Raw genomic sequence first — 17,132 nt, 5'->3', positions numbered from 1 at the left:
TTGATAAATCCAACACTTGTTCCTGTTTAAAGTCCTGGAGAGATCAGGGATTCAAGGCACTTAACCTACACATAGTAAAAGCAATCTACAGCAAGCCTATAGCCAACATCAAACTCATTGGAGAAAAACTGAAATCAACTCCACTGAAATCAGGGACAAGGCAAGGCTGCCCACCCTTTCCATCTCTCTTCAATATAGAACTTGAAGTCCTTGCTAGAACAATAAGAGAATTAAAGGAGATCAAGGGGACTCATTTCAGAAAAGAAGTCAAAGTATCACTTTTTGCAAATGATATGATAATATACACCTTAGAGTTTTTATCACAGGAGTCTTTCAACTTTCACTTGCTTGGTTAGTGGTATCCCAAGATATTTTATATTATTTTATTTTATATTATTTGAACGGTATTGTTTCCCTGGTTTCTTTCTCAGTCAGTTTCTCATTTGTATGTAAGATGGATACTGATTGTTTTTGAGTTAATCTTGTATCCAACTGCTTGCTGAAAGGGTTCATCAGTTGTAGGAATTTTCCAGAGGACAGTTTAGGGTCACTTCTATATACTATCATATCCTCTGCAATTGAAAATACTTTAACCTCTTCCTTTCCAATTTGTGTTCTGTTGTCTTGATGCTCTAGCTAAGACTTCAAGTACTGTATTGAATAGGTATGAAGAGGATGAACAGCCTTGCCTTGTTCTTTATTTTAGTGAAATTGTCCAAAGGTTCTATATATTTAAGCAGATGCTGGCCATGAATGTTCCCTGTATTCGTAATATTTCAAGGACTTTTATCTTGAAGGGATGTTAGATTTTGTTAGAGACCTTTCATATATCTAATGATCAGTTTGTTTATATGGTGGATTACATGTATCAGTTTACCCATGTTGAACCATCCCTGCATGTCTGTGATGAAGCCTACTTGATCAGGATGGAGGTCTTTTTGATGTGTTCTTGGATTTGTTTTGCAAGTATTTTACTGAGAATTTTTGCCTCTATGTTTAAAGATACTGTTCTATAGTGCTGTGGTTAAACTGAATCTGTTCTTGTCTGTCAGGGTTCCACCCTTTACCCTTAGTCTGTTTTGCTGTTCAAAGCTCAGGGCTTTTCTCCTCTAGCAGTTACCCACTGAACCTGCAGAGCAGCCTCTAGTACAAATGTTACCAATTGCTTCCAGCCTTGGGGAATAATTCCCTTTTCAGTAGCCCAGTTACTTTGAATTTGTTTCACATAGGATGTGTGCATCCCATATGAAATCGTGACCTCTTTAAAATGCCTTCGATCTATCATTTCTATAGGGTGCCATCCTGTGTCACCATAACCTTGTTCCAAACCATCAGCAGGCATGTGCTGCTCGACTAATGGGAATGCAGATGGTGGGGCTCTGATAACCTCACAATGCCCCTCCTCCCACTGCGGTGGTGCTCGAGGTTTGAGATTCACCCTTTATTCAAAACGGTCTGTTTCACCAGATCGTCCTCCTGCTTTTGTAGGTTTGTTTCTGACCGTATCACCTTCTGGCACAGTTTCTTTTCTCTTTCCTCCCGAGGGAAACTCTCACTGTCTTGCAGTCACCAGCACTGCGCCTTTTTGTTCTCTCTTTCCTGGTTTTCCAAGGACTCTGTCTCCACCTGCAACCTCTTTAGTTACACAGACAATTCTGTGACCTTTGCAGAAAACAGGGAGAGAGTGGACCCTTTTGTTTTCCCCAGTCAGCCACTTTTAATACTTAGGCCCCTCTGTATCTGCCCATAATTTTTCCAACTGTTCAGACATTCTTCCAACATTTTTGAAACTCAATGTATGAAGAAGAAAGAGGGGAAAAAAACCCAGAAAATCTCCTCGGGAGTAAAACAAGGATATCCCAGCAGTAGCAGCTGCAATAAATTTTTTGACTGGTCATATGCCTTCATTCCTGCCTTTTCCCCCATGGCTTTGAAATCAAGTGGCCATTTTTATCCTTAACTTTCTAGCTCTGTATTTTCCCACTGCTGACAGCTGGTCTGTGCTACTTTGTGGATTCTTCTTTTTCCCATCCTTTGGCACCCTGGTTTCATTACTTATCACTAGATAGAAGAGAAAGATAGATAGAGGGAAGAGAGAGGTATAGAGTAACTGAGAGAGACACACACACAGAGAAAGAGATCCCCGAATCTAATCTCTTGCCTTTTGTTTCTTCTTTCAGCACAACTACCAACAAGCTTGCTTCTTTGGTCCTGGCACTTAGGAACCCTTAAAAATGTCCCAATATTTCAAATGTCACACAATTGCAGAAATTATCTGCAGCTGGAAAAAAATCATTCTTCTGCTAGATTCCACAGTCTCCAGGCTTGGGGAAGGTACATAGACATCCATATAAGCAAAATAACGACCCATATGAAAATACATATAAAATAAATCTTAACAAATATAACAGCACAGTGTATGTTTTAGACACATACATATATGTCACGGTCTCAACACTACAGGAGCATAAGTGAGGGCTTCACCCCTACACATGTCCTGTGAGTCTCTGAACTCTGTATCACCAACCTGACACTCAGGAAGAGGGAGTCTGAACTGAGGAATTACATCAGTCACAATGGCCTGTGAGCACACCCATGGTTCACCTCTTGTTGAGAGATCATCCCGCTTTGTTTGCTTGTCTGTTTGTTGCCAACTTGACACAAGCCAGGGTCATATGAGGAGAAGAGGGGCACTTCATTGGCAAAAAGACGAGTCTTTATTAGATTGTCTGTAGGCCAGTCTGCAGGGTATTTTCCTGATTAGTTTCTGATGCAGGAGGGCCCAGCCCACTGCGGGTGGTGCCATCCCTGGGCAGGTATTCTTGGGCATCAGTTCCTGCCTTCAGGTTCCTGCCCTGGCTCCCTTCATGGAGGCTTGTAAGCTGATACCACCATCCATTCTGCTTGGTTCCTGGAGCACAGTATAGGGGAAGCAAGGGAATCAGGTCAGGATAGACACACAGACACACGGACAAAAATGCAGGGGTGAGGTGGGCTGTGAGTTCTGATCGGGCCCCACTTTCATCCTCCGCAGCCAGGAAGCTCACCACTGCTTATTATGAAAAGCATAGGGAGGGGGCTAGAGAGGGAATGGCTGTTCTCAGGAGGAGGTCTCTGTAGGTGAGAGTCTCAGGGTTTAACGTCTGTGAGGAGGAAGCTGAAGAAGCTGAAGCTGAAGCGTTTGTACACTGCTCACTCCCTCATACTTGGACCCACAGGAACGCTCTGCCAGGAACGCTCTGAACCTGGCCCAGACGGGAGTCAGCTTTACCAATTTTCCATGGCTGAGTCCTTGCTATTCTCAACATGGCTGTACCCATGTCAACAGCACACACTGACTCAGGACTTTGGTCACTTAGAGTGTCCTCTTCTCCCTGAAGGATAAACCTTTTCCTTCCTAAGTGGCTTTTGAACTAGAGAATATGAGTTCTTTGCACAGAAATCTTTCTCAGTTTGCTGATGTTAAACAATAGCTACTAGGATTAACATGTTGTTTCATTCAATATTCATTACATATTAGATATTACACACATATTATATTGTATATAAAGGTACTGAACACAGCTAGGGAGGTTAGCATCTTAATACTATTCAGTTACCTGAAAACAGGGTCCATCGTCCTGTTGATTGGCCATTTGACAGCTCCACTGGAACTTTATAGCCTTCTAGCTGTAAATCTCTGCCGGTATACTTTTTAAAAAAACTCTTTTATTTGCATTTTTTATATCCCCCTCCCAATATAACCCAATCCCTCTAAACACCCCAACACCAGGTAGGAGAGAATAAGGGGTGAAATGGTAGATGCTCCTAAGGAAGTTATTGATATGTGTAACCAAAGACAATCAGGAGCCGTGCCCATTGTCTAAACACAGGATACCACAGGGATTCAGTTTCCAAATTTATAAGGGGGGCCACTGCTGAAATACCAACAGTCCATGATAAAATGTATATCAAACAGACCTGTGTGACAAAAGCAGCGACATGTTACAAAAGGATTCTTGCAGGACCTTGAACAACCAGCACAGGAGCAGCTGGAGGCTCAACATATAGAAGAGTCTACCAGTCCGTGGAATTCCCGTGTTTGTTGTAAAAATAAGCAATGAGCAAAATGAAGGATGATGATAGCTTTAAGAGCAATGAATAGAGTAATTCAACCAATGGGTCCTTTACCGCCTGGAATTCCTTGACCTTCTTTGTCACCTAGGTCATAGATGATAATATTAAATTTAAAAGATTGCGTTTTCACAGATCCCTTGCATGAGTATGATAGGGAAAGGTTTGCTTTCTCAGTACCTACTTTTAACAACAGGGGTCCCATAAAGAGATACCATTGGAAAGTTTTACCACAAGGAATGTTAAATACGCCAATGTCAATATTTTGTGCTCAACCACTAGAGATAATTTGTAAGAATTTCCTCAATGTGTTATTTATCATTACATGGATGATATTTTGTTGGCTGATTCTGATGTAAATATTTTAGAGAAAATGTTTAATGAAACCCAAAGAATTCTGCCATGCTGGGGGTTACACATTGCTCTGGAAAAAAAAAAAAAAACAGTGAGGAGAATCTATCAGCTATTTGGGTTATAAAATTCATCAACAAAAAAATTCAACTTGAAAAGGTACAGATCCATAGAGATCAGGTTCATACTTTTTGATTTTTAAAAGAAGATAGTATTATGGAATGGATCCAAGCACATAAAGAAAGTAAAAAATTGAAAACATAACTAGAAAATGTTTCTGAATTATTTACAAAAGATAGGATAAGACTACATCATTTGTCAGGAACACCCAGAGAAAATATTTGTGCCTCTTATTAATATTGAGATTATGTCATGGGGGTAATCAGTGAAGATTGGCAAAGAGATTGCAGTAAATACTTGGAAGAAATAAAAAAGAAATATCTTAAAAGCAAATGTTTACAGTTTATAAAAAGAACTAGTTGGATTGTTCCACATTTGGAAGGGAACACCAATTTCTGAGGTAACTACATTTTATGCTGATGGAAATGGCAGGTTATAAGTCAGACAAAATAAGCAAGAGGCAATACAAGAACACGATTCCACCTTCCCAAGAGATAGAATGGCTGTTTTCAGCCTCTGAGATTTTTATGTATGTTGTTGTGGAGGGAGGTGGTCATAAGTTGTTATTGTCCGTGGTCCTGGAGGATGCAAAGTAAAGCAGAATCAGGATCTCTTCCTTTCTCCCTTCTATCCTTTCTTTCTTGTTAGTGTTAGAGGAAGAAGGGGAATGGGTGTGAAAAGAGGGTGGATATAAGATGACAGGAGGAAAGATGGATTGTTGAATCTACTAGTCATGAATATTCTACATTAGCTGGATTATTGTAGAGTGACAGGAATCTAAGGTTGTTTTCTTCAGCTCTTAAGTATTGTAATTCTCATTTAATTTATTATATGGAAAGGTCTGGTCTTATGAAAGCTAATCTTGCATGTAGTGTTGATGGGCACTAGTTTAGTTAATCCCAGAATAAGCATTTCTGGTCTCTTGTGTTTGTTTGTAAGGTTAAGCAGGTAGGATGTAAGTAGAAACAAGCAATGTTTGCGTGGATATACTCCAATACACAGGTGGTGTTCAGCCACTACAGGGTCTAGCAAATATGGCATTTAAAGATATCTTCATAATAAAAGGCGTTCCTGACAGAGAGACATGTCTGCTCCTGGCAGCGCCCTAATCTACTTCTGAGAAGATGGTGAGGATCAGTGAAGCGGCTGCTGGACAGGAAAGTGTCCTGACTGCTGCCAGCAGGCTGTCCAAACTGTTGACAAGCGGGACACTGGGGAACTGACTGTCCAATTTTGCAGAGACTAGGTAGGCCGGTCTTTCAAAATCCCTGCTTCACAGAAAAGTCTGTCAGCCATTCTGGGCTGCCAGGCTGGAGACTGTATGCCCCAATGATGCAGGGAAACCTCTGGTGACTGTGCAGGCCACCAGCTGTCTCTGTCATTTCTGTAGTGGCGGGGGTTGCTTGCTCTACACCTCTTACACACTTAGGTAATCTTAGCTCCTTCTCAAGTCTCTGATGGGGTTGAAGACTACATAGGTAGAGTGTTATGCTGTTCCTTATTAAAAATTAAAGACAAAAGCTTTAGTTGTTGAGTAACTAGGACGATGTTTTGGATGTAAAAAGGCTTTTCTAGGTTGGTAAGTGCAAGTTACAAAAAGCGATTTAGATGCAGAACTTTGGACTCACCAGGCCAGGATAGACAAGGGAATACTTTTTGGAAGGGTGCCAAACAGAAATGGACTGGACAGTGTAAATGTAATTCTTCCCTGACAATTCTTATAGTTATTCTTATTATATATAGTTTATTCATGTTACGAAAAAGAGCTTTTTTTTAAACATAAAGGTGTACAGGTATCGAGGCTCTGGTTTCCTTAAAACTCAGTTATGTCGTGTAAACAGGTTTTTGTTTTAATCCCAACTGTGGGATATGAAGCAGCTTTTAGTTTCTCCGCAGCTGAGAGGTTTGAAATAATAATGAGGGACATTAGCACGCATGTGTGAATGTGGGGTGCATGTGTGTCTCAGGAAGTGGCACATGTGTGCGCATGTGGTCATGTATGTGCATGAGTGTGATCATCAAGGAGGTTGCTGCCTCTGTTATTTTTTCCTTTGTTTATTGAGGCAGGTTCTGTCACTGAATCCAGACCTCATGCGTTAGGCTAGTTTTTCTAGCCAGATTGCCTGGACATGTCCCCTCTCTGTATTTCCAGGGGACTGGAATTCCATGCGGGCACCAGAGCAATCCTCCTTCTCACGAGGTGCAGACCTAAACACCAGTGCTCGCGCGTATGCAGATAATAGTCTGCCACAGACCCACCCTGCGGCCTCTTTGCGGTGTTCACGCATTGCACTTGTAATGTCCACATACTACACTATTTGAATCTTCTTTAAATCCTTTTCTAAATGATCTCGTTTTGGTGTTTCCTATGATTTTGTCCTCTAGTTATCTTCTGTTCTGCTGTCTCCTCTATGTGCCAATATGTTATGAAGGAACTTTCATTACAGAAATTAGTCTTCATCTTACATTTTGCTCTAGACTTCTGGGCAGCAGGGAAGAGAAACCAGGACCTCAGTGTTCCGCTGTTGTCTGGAGAGCAGTGAACATTGAACCTGACAGAAAATGATGCAGAAGGATCCAGAAGCAGCCCCAAAACCCAGGAAAATGTCTCCATTTGTTTGTGGACTTAAAGGTCAGGATTATGGTGATCATTTGAGGGGACAATGGGCTGAAGTACCCCCAAAAGGAACCAACTGATTGATCTGACACTCATGCTCCCTCGTAAAGTCAACTCAGGACAGGACAGACAGGAGTGAGACCATCATTCCTAGTCAGCTCCAGGCACACCATAAGCTTTGGAGTATCCATGCCGGGTTAAAGGTAGGAGGAGGAGGAGATAGTCCCCTAAACCCTTTACATAACCCAACATGAGAATTTCAGGTTCTGAATGAGTCTTGGGTTCCTTTGCTTGACCAGCTTGAATGTCTCCAGTATTTGCCAGTTGCAGGTGATATAGGTGGAAGGCATGACCCTTCCTGAACACTGTGCTTTGTGTGTGCTATTTCTTCACAGCACGTTGCCAGTTGAGAAGGAAACAATGCTCACTGCTCTGTCCCTGGTTGTCAGGCAAGTTTCTTGGACATGAATGCAACTGTAATTCTAGAACAAATACTTTGTTCTCTTGTCAAAAGGCTCTTGCCATGACTGGGCAAGAATATGTTTTTCCACCCAGATACTTTGGCTGAGCACTCTGCTCTGCTGACAATCACATCAGAGGGACCTCACCAATACTTCCTAGTCAGGGCTGTCAAAACCAAGTATACGCTAATAGTCTGCAGCTGCTTGTTCTCACTGACAGGAAGGAAATTCACAGGAGAAGGAACACTGACATGACATTTGATGACTAACTCTAAAGAATCACAGTGAAACACATGGGAAACAGGTGCACTCAAAATTATTTACATGAAAATAAAAGAAATATACCCCCCCCAAAGGCTACCAGTTGAAGATTGAAGGATCAGGTAAGGGTTTGGAGTAAGGGCACCTGGGAAGGGCCAGCGGGTAGAAAATAAAAAGAAAGTGATGAAATTATACTTAATTAAAATGCATTAAAATAAATGCAGGAGTTTCCATTTAAACTACAGAATTCCAGCAAATGAAGACACACACCTGGGAGAGGGAACAATAAGGATATCCTAAATAAACCTTGTCTAGCAAGGCTGCAGACTGTCTGATAAAACAATTTGCAACAAGAAAAGATACATGGACACCATCATTATTTATAAACCTGCTTTATTTAGCAACTTGAGGAAAGCAAAGAGCAGGAGAAATCAGGGAGCACAGACTCTGTTCAGCACAGGACTATTGACCTGTGCTACTTAGTTACTTCCAGGAAGGTGCATGATGGTGAAAGATGGCATTTGTCAGGCCACTGGACACCTCAGCTCCTCTGGGTGTGAGTAGGACCCAGACAAAGACTTCCAGAGGGAAAGGGACAGAGACACTCTTTCCCAGGCAGCCTCAGAGACAGAGCTGGGAGGCAGGAACCTGGTGACCTAAGACAACTGGAAGCAGCTCACGTGAGTGAACAAGGACCTGAATCAGAGGATGGCAATGAGAAGAGGAGCAGAGGGGACCTGAGGGGAGCAGAGAGAGGAACAGCAGGGCTCAGCCTCCTCAGCCCCAGCCAGAGAGCAGAGCTGGGAGGCCAGTAAGAATAGCACCTGAGCACAGGGCTCTGCAGTAGGGATCTGGGGTCAGGGGGTTCAGTGCCTGTAGCTCTTCCTGCTGGACGAGGTGGTGGTGTACTTGATGGTGGAGGAGCTGCCACCCGAGGAGCTGAGGCCACGGCTGACACCACTGCCAGAACTGAAGCCACCTCCAAGGCCTTGGCTGCTGCTGTAGGAGTAGCTGCTGCCTCCTCCCAGGCCTAAGCTGCTGCTGGCGCCTCCTGCACTGCCATAGCCGCTGGACACAGTGGACTGCACCACAGCTGTGAGAGGGGAGACAGCACACATGGTGAGCTCACTGTGCCAGGCTGAGGCCGTCCCACGGGCAGGGGAGGGGAGGCGGGCAAGCAGAGGACTTACAGATGTTGACTGGTCCAACGCCTTCACCATTCAACCTAGGAGGGAACACAGCAGGTGAGAACTCGGAGCCATCGCCTCAGTCTGCATGGGGACCCTCATTCTGGTGACCCTTCCCGGGAAGTCCCCTGCCAAGGAGTTTCTGAAGGGAGCCACTGTGGCCAAGCTAGTCCTCCCTCCCCTGGAGCTCAGAGCCTGGCCCCTTGGAGGTGTCCCCCAGGACATGGTCACCCACCTACACTCCTCGCCCTCCAGCAGCTTCCTGTAGGTGGCGATCTCCACGTCCAGGGCCAGCTTGACATTCATGAGCTCCTGGTACTCCTTCAGCAGCCTGGCCATGTCCTGCTTGGCCTTCTGCAGCGCGTCCTCCAGCCCTTCCAGCTTGCCCCTGGCATCCTTGAGGGCCATCTCCCCACGCTGCTCGGCGTCAGCAATGGCAGCCTGCAGGCTGGCACACTGGGCAGAGAGAGCAACAAACACTGTCTTCCGGTGTTTCTCGGGAGAGGGGAGCCCCAGGTCTTTGTTTGCAGGGTTCCTTTGTTCTAGAAGACAGCAAACAGTGGGCACCAGGCTCTGGGTTTCTGCCTGTCTCCTACCTGCTTCTTCACGTGGTCGATCTCAGACCTCAGCCTCTGGATCATGCGGTTGATCTCAGCGATCTCCTGCTTGGTGGATCGCAGGTCGTCCCCGTGCCGGCCTGCCGTGACCTGCAGCTCCTCATACTGCAGGTCAGTGGAGAGAGGACACACGTGTGAGATTTCACACCAGAAGAAACCCACCTCTGCGTGCCGTGCACTATAGTGGATATGAAGGAGAACTGTGGGAGACCAGAGACCACATAGTTCTCTGTGGTGAGCGACAATGCTCTCTGTTATCTCATGAGGACCCGTGATCACACGACAGCTCAAGCCAAGAAAGCATAGCTCCATTCATGGCAACTCTGCTTCTCCCTCTGGGTTCTTTGCTCTGAGACTAGGACCTAATTCTACAGCACCAGCTCACAGCACCCTTGCTGTGCGAGCACCCCAGCCTCTTCTGGGTAGACCTCTATCATCCAGTGGAGTCAGAGATCCATGGAGTTCTGGGAGGCTCCATGCACCCTCTTCAATGTCCTTGTCCATACTCACTTTAGTCTGGTACCAGGCCTCAGCCTCAGCCCGGCTTCTCTGGGCAATCTCCTCGTACTGGGCCTTGACCTCGGCAATGATGCTGTCCAGGTCCAGGCTGCGGTTGTTGTCCATGGACAGCACCACAGAGGTGTCTGAGATGTGAGTTTGCATCTGAGACAGCTCCTACAGAACAGAAAGAGCCGAGGTCATCTCGGCTGTGAGGACTGCAGAATTTCACCACACTTTGCTCAGGAGGACATACAGGGAATGGGAGGTGGGGGAGCAGGGAGGAGAGAGGGGACTTACTGCCTCATAGAGAGTTCTCAGGAAGTTGATCTCATCGGCCAGACTGTCAGCCTTGGCCTGTAGCTCAACCTTGTTCATGTAGGCAGCATCTACATCCTGAGGAGAGCATGGACATCATGGAATCAGTTCACTCTCTTACCCAGACCGTCCACCTGTCTCCATGACAACCATTTCTCTGGAAGACCAGACATGCAAAGCCCCTTCTCTCCATCAGCAGAGACCCCATCTCTGTGCTTAGTCAGCTCACCTTCTTCAGGGTCACAAATTCATTCTCTGCTGCTGTGCGCTTGTTGATTTCGTCTTCATATCTGCAAGAGGAAGGGTGTCACACCTTGGAGCCATCGTGTAGATGACATCAAAGGCGGCCTGTGACCCAGCCCCAATTTCTACAAACGCAATATGTCCGAATATGGCTGGAAGCTGATTTTTGTTCTATTAACTACTTCCTTCCTATAACAACTCTCTTGTTCCCAGGCTCTTGCTCTTTGGCTATAAGTTGTCATTTTTATCTCCATGAACTAGCGTTCTTAATTCATTATAGTTCATGGCTATGCTGTGGCTTCCATTTTTATGAATTTAGGAGACTGAATCCTTCCTTCTTGATAACCCACTTGTTCTTGTAGTCCTCCACTGTATCCTGCATGCTCCTCAGCTCGGAGTCCAGGCGGCCCCTCTCCCCGTGGATGTTTTCCAGCTGCCTGCGGAGGTTGCTGATGTAGTGTTCAAACAAGGGCTCCAGGTTCTGCCTCACGGTCTTGGTGCCCTGCTCCTGCAGCAGGGCCCACTTTGTGTCCAGGACCTTGTTCTGCTGCTCCAGGAACCGCACCTGTGAGAAGAAATTTGAGGGTCATTCTGTGGCCCTTCCCCACTGTGCTGACCCTCATGCTGTCTGCCTAACCCACTCATTGCAGTACTGGGTCTGACTGGGACAATCCACCGGGGAGCTGCCAACGTCACCCCTCAAAGGAGGGCAGAGCGCTCATGCAGGGCACAGCCAGGCCATGGTGCCTCTCTGGGGTGTGGTCAGTGTAGTGCAGCTGCCATGGCTCCGCAGCTACAGTGTAGAGGCTTCTGTATAGTGCACTCCTGTTATGTGAGAGCTGAGCTCATCTCAGCCTGCTGGCGTCTGGCCCCTGGGGCAAACTCTGGAGAGGAACTCTGACCCGATTCCCGCTGCTGGTCTAACTGAAGAGGAGGGCAAAGCCAGGACAGAGTCACCTGGAAACACCCACATCGTCTGTGCCGAGCCCGAAGCCCCTGCCCTCCACTGTCTCTGGCGCGGACTGCAGACACACAGGCTATCTAGGAAGGACCTTTCTCACCTTGTCGATGAAGGAGGCGAACTTGTTGTTGAGAGTCTTGATCTGCTCCCTCTCCTCAGTCCTCACCCGCTGGATGGTGGGGTCGATTTGCAGGTTCAGAGGGGTGAGGAGGTTCTGGTTGATGGTGACCTCTTGGATGCCTCCAGGGGGGCACACGGGGAAGCCAGCTCCCCCATAGCCACCGCCAAGGCCAGCTCCAGCACCGAAGCCAAAGCCACTGCCGGCTCCCCCTCCAAAGCCAAAGCCTCCTCCGAATCGGCTGCCATAGCCTCCCCCAATGCCACAGCTGCCTGCTCCGATGGAGATCCTCTTGCTGCTGCCCACTCCATAGAGGCTCCTGCTGCCAAAGCCAGCTCCTCCACACAGGGCCCCGGAGCCACCACTGCCCCGGGAGCGGCACACAGACACGCTGCTGAAGCCAGAGCGGTTGAGCCCAGGGACTCTGGCTGAGCCAGCACTGAAGCCACGGTGGCTGGTCTGACTCCTGATGGTGGTTTTGGTAGACATGGTTTCTGGAGATGAGAAGGCTGGGAAGTGGAGAGAGCGCAGGGCAGAGCTGAGAGAGATGAGTGTGTGGAGTTCTGGGCAGCGGCTTATATATGCTCTAGACAGGCTGGGCTTGGTCCTGAAGGTGAGCTTGCACAGTGGGAAGGGCAGGGCTTTACAAATAATGAGATCACCCCCAAGTTCTAGAAAGGTATGATACATGAAGATTGCTTTTGGCTTCCTTTAGTCATGGAGCAAATTCTCCTGCCTTCCAGCCTTGACTTGATCCAAACACAATGAGCCTGGACGTAAATTCTCTTAAGTCATGAGTTAGTCATCTTCTCCAACAAAAGAGACAAGGAGCTGATCTGTGATAATTGTCCCTTCCTTCTTCTTACTGAGACACTCCCTGTGCCCCTCACCACACAGGTTTTCCCTTCCACCTGCACCTCCCTCCCCAGCTCGCTGAGTCTCTCCCTGAATTGGTAAAAGCATTTGTCTAACTTCCCGATGGGGAACAGCTGTGTGGACCTAATGCCTCTCTAGCTCACAGCTTCCCTTTCTGGTGTTCTGGGATGGACAGGAGAGTGTCTCTGCGCATATGACCGGAGAACAGAGCCCTCTGTTCTTTCCACCGTAACACCAACATTGTGTCCTACATGCTAAGCCTCACAGGACTTTTCCCTGAGGACAGAGGCAGACAGCACCTGACCTCTGCAGGTGCCCAGGCCCAGCTGGCGCCTCCCTAGGGACTGTTTGCTTTCCCATTCGTCTGATTCCTGAGTCTTTCCAGCACTCCTTCCACACTCACAGTCCCCCATGCTGTGTTGGGATGTTTTCTTAGAGCTTAAACTCAAGATCCCCATATGAGAAGGACCCTGTCCCCTAGGCATTCTCAGAGCTTTTCAGCCACCGATTCGGACCTTGTCTTCGAATCAGGAATCAGGAATGCTAGTAGGATGTATACAGAAGGCAGAGGGGCATCTAGAGGCAAGAAATGAATCACTGAAATGTGCTCTTACAAGTGTGGTGATTTCACAAGTCAATTCCCAGTTTATTTTTCTAGTCTTGCTTCTTGAAAAGTCAAATTTCAAAGGAAAGCTGTGCTTGCTTCCAGGGGAGTGAGGGTCACTTTTTCCAGCCCGTGCCTTAGGAACCATGCACGAGGAAGACAGAACAATGCCAGGCGTGTTGCTCTCTGAGGAGATGTAGCTGGAGAAGCAGCCGTGGGAGGAAAGGGCAGCTCCCACACGGAGCGGAGCCTGAGTAAGCTCCTGTTACTGTTTTGAATTCAGTTGCTGCTCTAGGGAGCACTAGGGACACTCAGCATCCAGGAAGGTAGGAAGCTCCCTACCCCTCAAAGGTGCTAACTCAGCGTCTGGCAGGGGAGAGATACCTTCCCCAGACAACGGAAGCAGCTGCCCTCCCTCCACCCTGTTGCACAATTCTTCACCAAGAATGTGCTTCCACCCAGTTCTGGGAAACAAGTGCTTCTCGTGGTTCGGTGCACAGAGTCTCTCCTTCCTTGAGTTAGGGGCGCTAGGTGTGGTGGCACTGCAAGGAAAGGAGGTCACTTGACCCAACAGTGGGTCTTCTCACCCTGCTGCTGTCTATTTCAGTGTTGGTAACTGCCTCCTGCCATGACAGCCAGGACTGTGGTTTGCAAAGCCGGGAGAATTCACTGTGCAGCCATGACAGCCAGGACTGTGGTTTGCAAAGCCGGGAGAATTCACTGTGCTATCCTTCAAGGAAATGGATTGCCAGCCCCCGGTGCAGCGCTTGAGCTCTGGGGTCAGGCAGAGCAGGTCCCCATGTGCTCAGAGTCAAACCACCGAACCTTTCGTGCTCCATTTTACACCCATAAACAAGATGAAAACCATGCCTGCCTCCCAGCGCTGTGAAGCCGAGATTTGAAAACTCCCGTGGACGTCCTGGTGTGAAGTCAACAAATGTTCTCAGTGAGGAGGGCCCGTGTCATCGTTAGAAGATGCGTGAAGCCTGGTGTGCAGAGAAGCTCAGAAACTGGAACACAGGTTCAGGATGTATGTGCAGAGGGAGTGTTTGGAGGGCAGGGGAAGAGACAAAGCCGCCATTGCAAGTTCGTGCCATGTTTTGCAAGGACCTGGAAGCCACATGTAGGAGATTGTCCCTGTGTGCCCTGCAGAGCTGCAGCGACAGGACAGCAACAGGAGGGAGTGACCTGCAAGCAGGGTTGGCAGAGCCCAGCCTACTGCTCGCCGAGAAGTGTTGGGTGGTCAGAGAGCATGGGTCTCGCACAGGCCCACGATGGTACGTTCCTTCCGAGCCAGGATACCTGCTCACCTCCAGCTGGGCCCCTGGCTGACTCTGACTGTGTAGGTACCTGCTGCCATTAACCAACACAGGCAACTGCATCATTTTGTATTTTTGTGGACGGTGCCGTCTGCCCTCAAATAAAGCATGTCCTTTAGTTGCATCACGGACCTTCCTTTTAGTCATTGAGCTTGTTGGGAGTTTGATTTAGCTTCAGCCTTCTATCTGATTTCAGGCTTGGCACATGCTCCAAATAGCACCGGAAGTATAAAGTGTCATTTGCTTTCCTGACACAAGCTTTCCTCTTGGCCAATTGATAAGGCAATTCTAAGGTAAAATCCCCTTGGCAGGGCAAGCATTTGAGTGGTTTCCTTAAACTAGCTGTATGAGGTCTTTATTTGTCAGTTAATTAGAATAAAGTAATTTTATTTAAAAATTTTAAATCAAATTTTCTTGGTCAGCTGAGAGCCAGCTTCAGTGATCTAACCTGGGAGGGCTCCTGGGCAGCAGTGGGGGCTTTAAGATTGTAGACGAGGCTCCAGGGGAGGACAGAACAGAGAGGGAGAGAGACAGACAGACAGAGATACAGAGACAGATACAGACAAAGAAACAGAGAGAGACAGACAGACAGACAGAGATACAGAGACAGATACAGACAAAGAGACATAGAGAGACAGACAGAGCAAGAGAGAGAGAGAGAGACAGACAGACAGACAGAGACAGACCGAGACAGGCAGGCAGACAGAGAGACAGAGACAGAGAGACAGACAGACAGACACAGACACACAGAGCCCACAGCAGGAGCTCCATTTCTGATTCTTCTCATCCCTTCTAGTCTTCCAGGAGTAGCTCACACTTGGCTCTTTCGTTCTTCATGCTGTCCTTGTCTGAGTGTTTCTTAGCACAAGTCAGGATTGGGCTGTGTCTCTCTTTCTAGGCTCCATTCTTCACCCCTTCCTTAAAAAGCCAACAAGCAAACAAAAAACAGGAGCTCACAATGTAGGCTTGGCTGATCCAGGACCATGTAGACCAGGCTGGCCTTGAACTCACAGTGCCGGGATTAAAGGCATGTGCCAACACAGCTGGCTTCACCCCTGCTTTAGTATCCTTGGGAGTTCTGGCCAGTAGGGGCCCCTGCATGGTTAGAGGCTTGCCTGAGCTCTCCCTGGTTGGCCCTCAGCCGTGCCTCACAGTGTCACCCCAAGCAGTCGTGTTTCCCAGAGGAGCTGGGTGAGCAAGAGCCGCCTTTCATAATAAGATGAGAACAAAGGGTAGTTCAGGCAAACGTGGGGGAAGAAGCAAGTGGCATGAGTAACCCAGGGGCAGCTAGCCTCCTCCCTGGCGAGCTGCTGAAGCCAGCCTCTTTTCTGTGCTGGAAGAGCCCTATTCAGTCCAGCCCGCAGCCTCCTCCAGCGGAATGCAGACGGCCCTGTTCTGGGCCAGGGGGCAGTCTGCACCGCTCACTTTGTTCCCAGCACGAAGGTGGGTCCGGGGGAGGTGTTGAGCCTGGGCTCAGGGAAAGTCGCCTCATGATGATTTGCCTTGTCTTTCAGCCTCCCCGGGTGGAGCCGCTGAAGGTCCTGGAAAGCTTAGGACTAAGCACATAATCCCACAAAGCACAGGGCGGGCGGGATGATGCTGTTCCCAGGGAATCCCACGATCCTTCGGGAGCACTCCAAGAGAAACACACACGCAGCTGCACGCTGTGTGAGAGCCGCTCCGGGCAGAATGGACAGACCGCAGACACCATGCCTGATGCACACCGAGCCTCAGGCTCCTTGTAGTCACAATGGCACCCACACAGACACGCACCGCCCATCCCCCAAGAAAACCAACACAGGTTGCGTGTCAGAAAACCTGAGTGGCGTCAGGGGATGGGCCTCTGCATCAGATCACCTGAGGAGCCCGGACGTCACCGCGAGGGCATTTCCCAGAGTGCTCCACAAGATCACTGAGCTGCCTCCGAACCGTGACCCCTTATCCCCAGATGTTGTCTGCTGGGACTGGGAAGCTGAGGGGTGTCTTGGACCCCTTCTTTACAGAGAAGAGAAACAACTTGACTTCCATTTTCACTACCCAAGTTAGCATGTGACCAGAGGGTCTGAGGACACCTGTGTGCCCTCGGGACTGGTAACTGCCCTATGCCACGAGGGCACACATGCGTGTACAGCAATACAACTGTTTCCGGTTGTTTGGCTTCTGCTTGTACAGAACCTTGTTACAGGACAAACATTTTCCAAGTGTTCGGTTCTGTTTTTCATCCACATTGCTGCTATGATATTGAATGTTTAGGTCGCTGGGAAGTGCAGAGTTGGGCTTTAGATTGAGAACACGTTTGGAAGAAAGAGATAGCTGTGGCTTGTCTGGTCAACATGGACAAACTAGTTAGAGGGACACTCCATCTTGATCTGAGGTAAAAAGAGATGCTGAAGAAGAAGAGCCTGGGAAGGCGGAAAGGGACAGCTGAGTCATAGGACCAGCCCAGGGCCTGCCTGGATGGACAAGGA

The 17,132-nt window shown here is 48.0% G+C and overlaps 1 protein-coding gene across 1 annotated transcript; it reads right to left on the bottom strand.

The window, feature by feature from the left end:
- Positions 1-8,299: 8,299 nt before the first annotated feature.
- On the bottom strand, positions 8,300-12,435 carry Krt6a (keratin 6A). Its single transcript, XM_060388565.1, has 9 exons — positions 11,848-12,435; positions 11,137-11,351; positions 10,773-10,833; positions 10,526-10,621; positions 10,238-10,402; positions 9,707-9,832; positions 9,346-9,566; positions 9,114-9,148; positions 8,300-9,016 (listed from the first exon to the last, which is right to left on the bottom strand). Exons 1-9 carry the CDS (start codon positions 12,352-12,354, stop codon positions 8,790-8,792), a joined length of 1,653 nt encoding a protein of 550 aa, XP_060244548.1. The 5' UTR covers positions 12,355-12,435; the 3' UTR covers positions 8,300-8,789.
- Positions 12,436-17,132: the final 4,697 nt, after the last annotated feature.

Source organism: Meriones unguiculatus, chromosome 8, assembly GCF_030254825.1.
Source record: "Meriones unguiculatus strain TT.TT164.6M chromosome 8, Bangor_MerUng_6.1, whole genome shotgun sequence".
In the NCBI taxonomy this organism is placed as follows: Eukaryota; Metazoa; Chordata; class Mammalia; order Rodentia; family Muridae; genus Meriones; species Meriones unguiculatus.
This window is presented reverse-complemented; position numbering and strand designations above follow the sequence as displayed.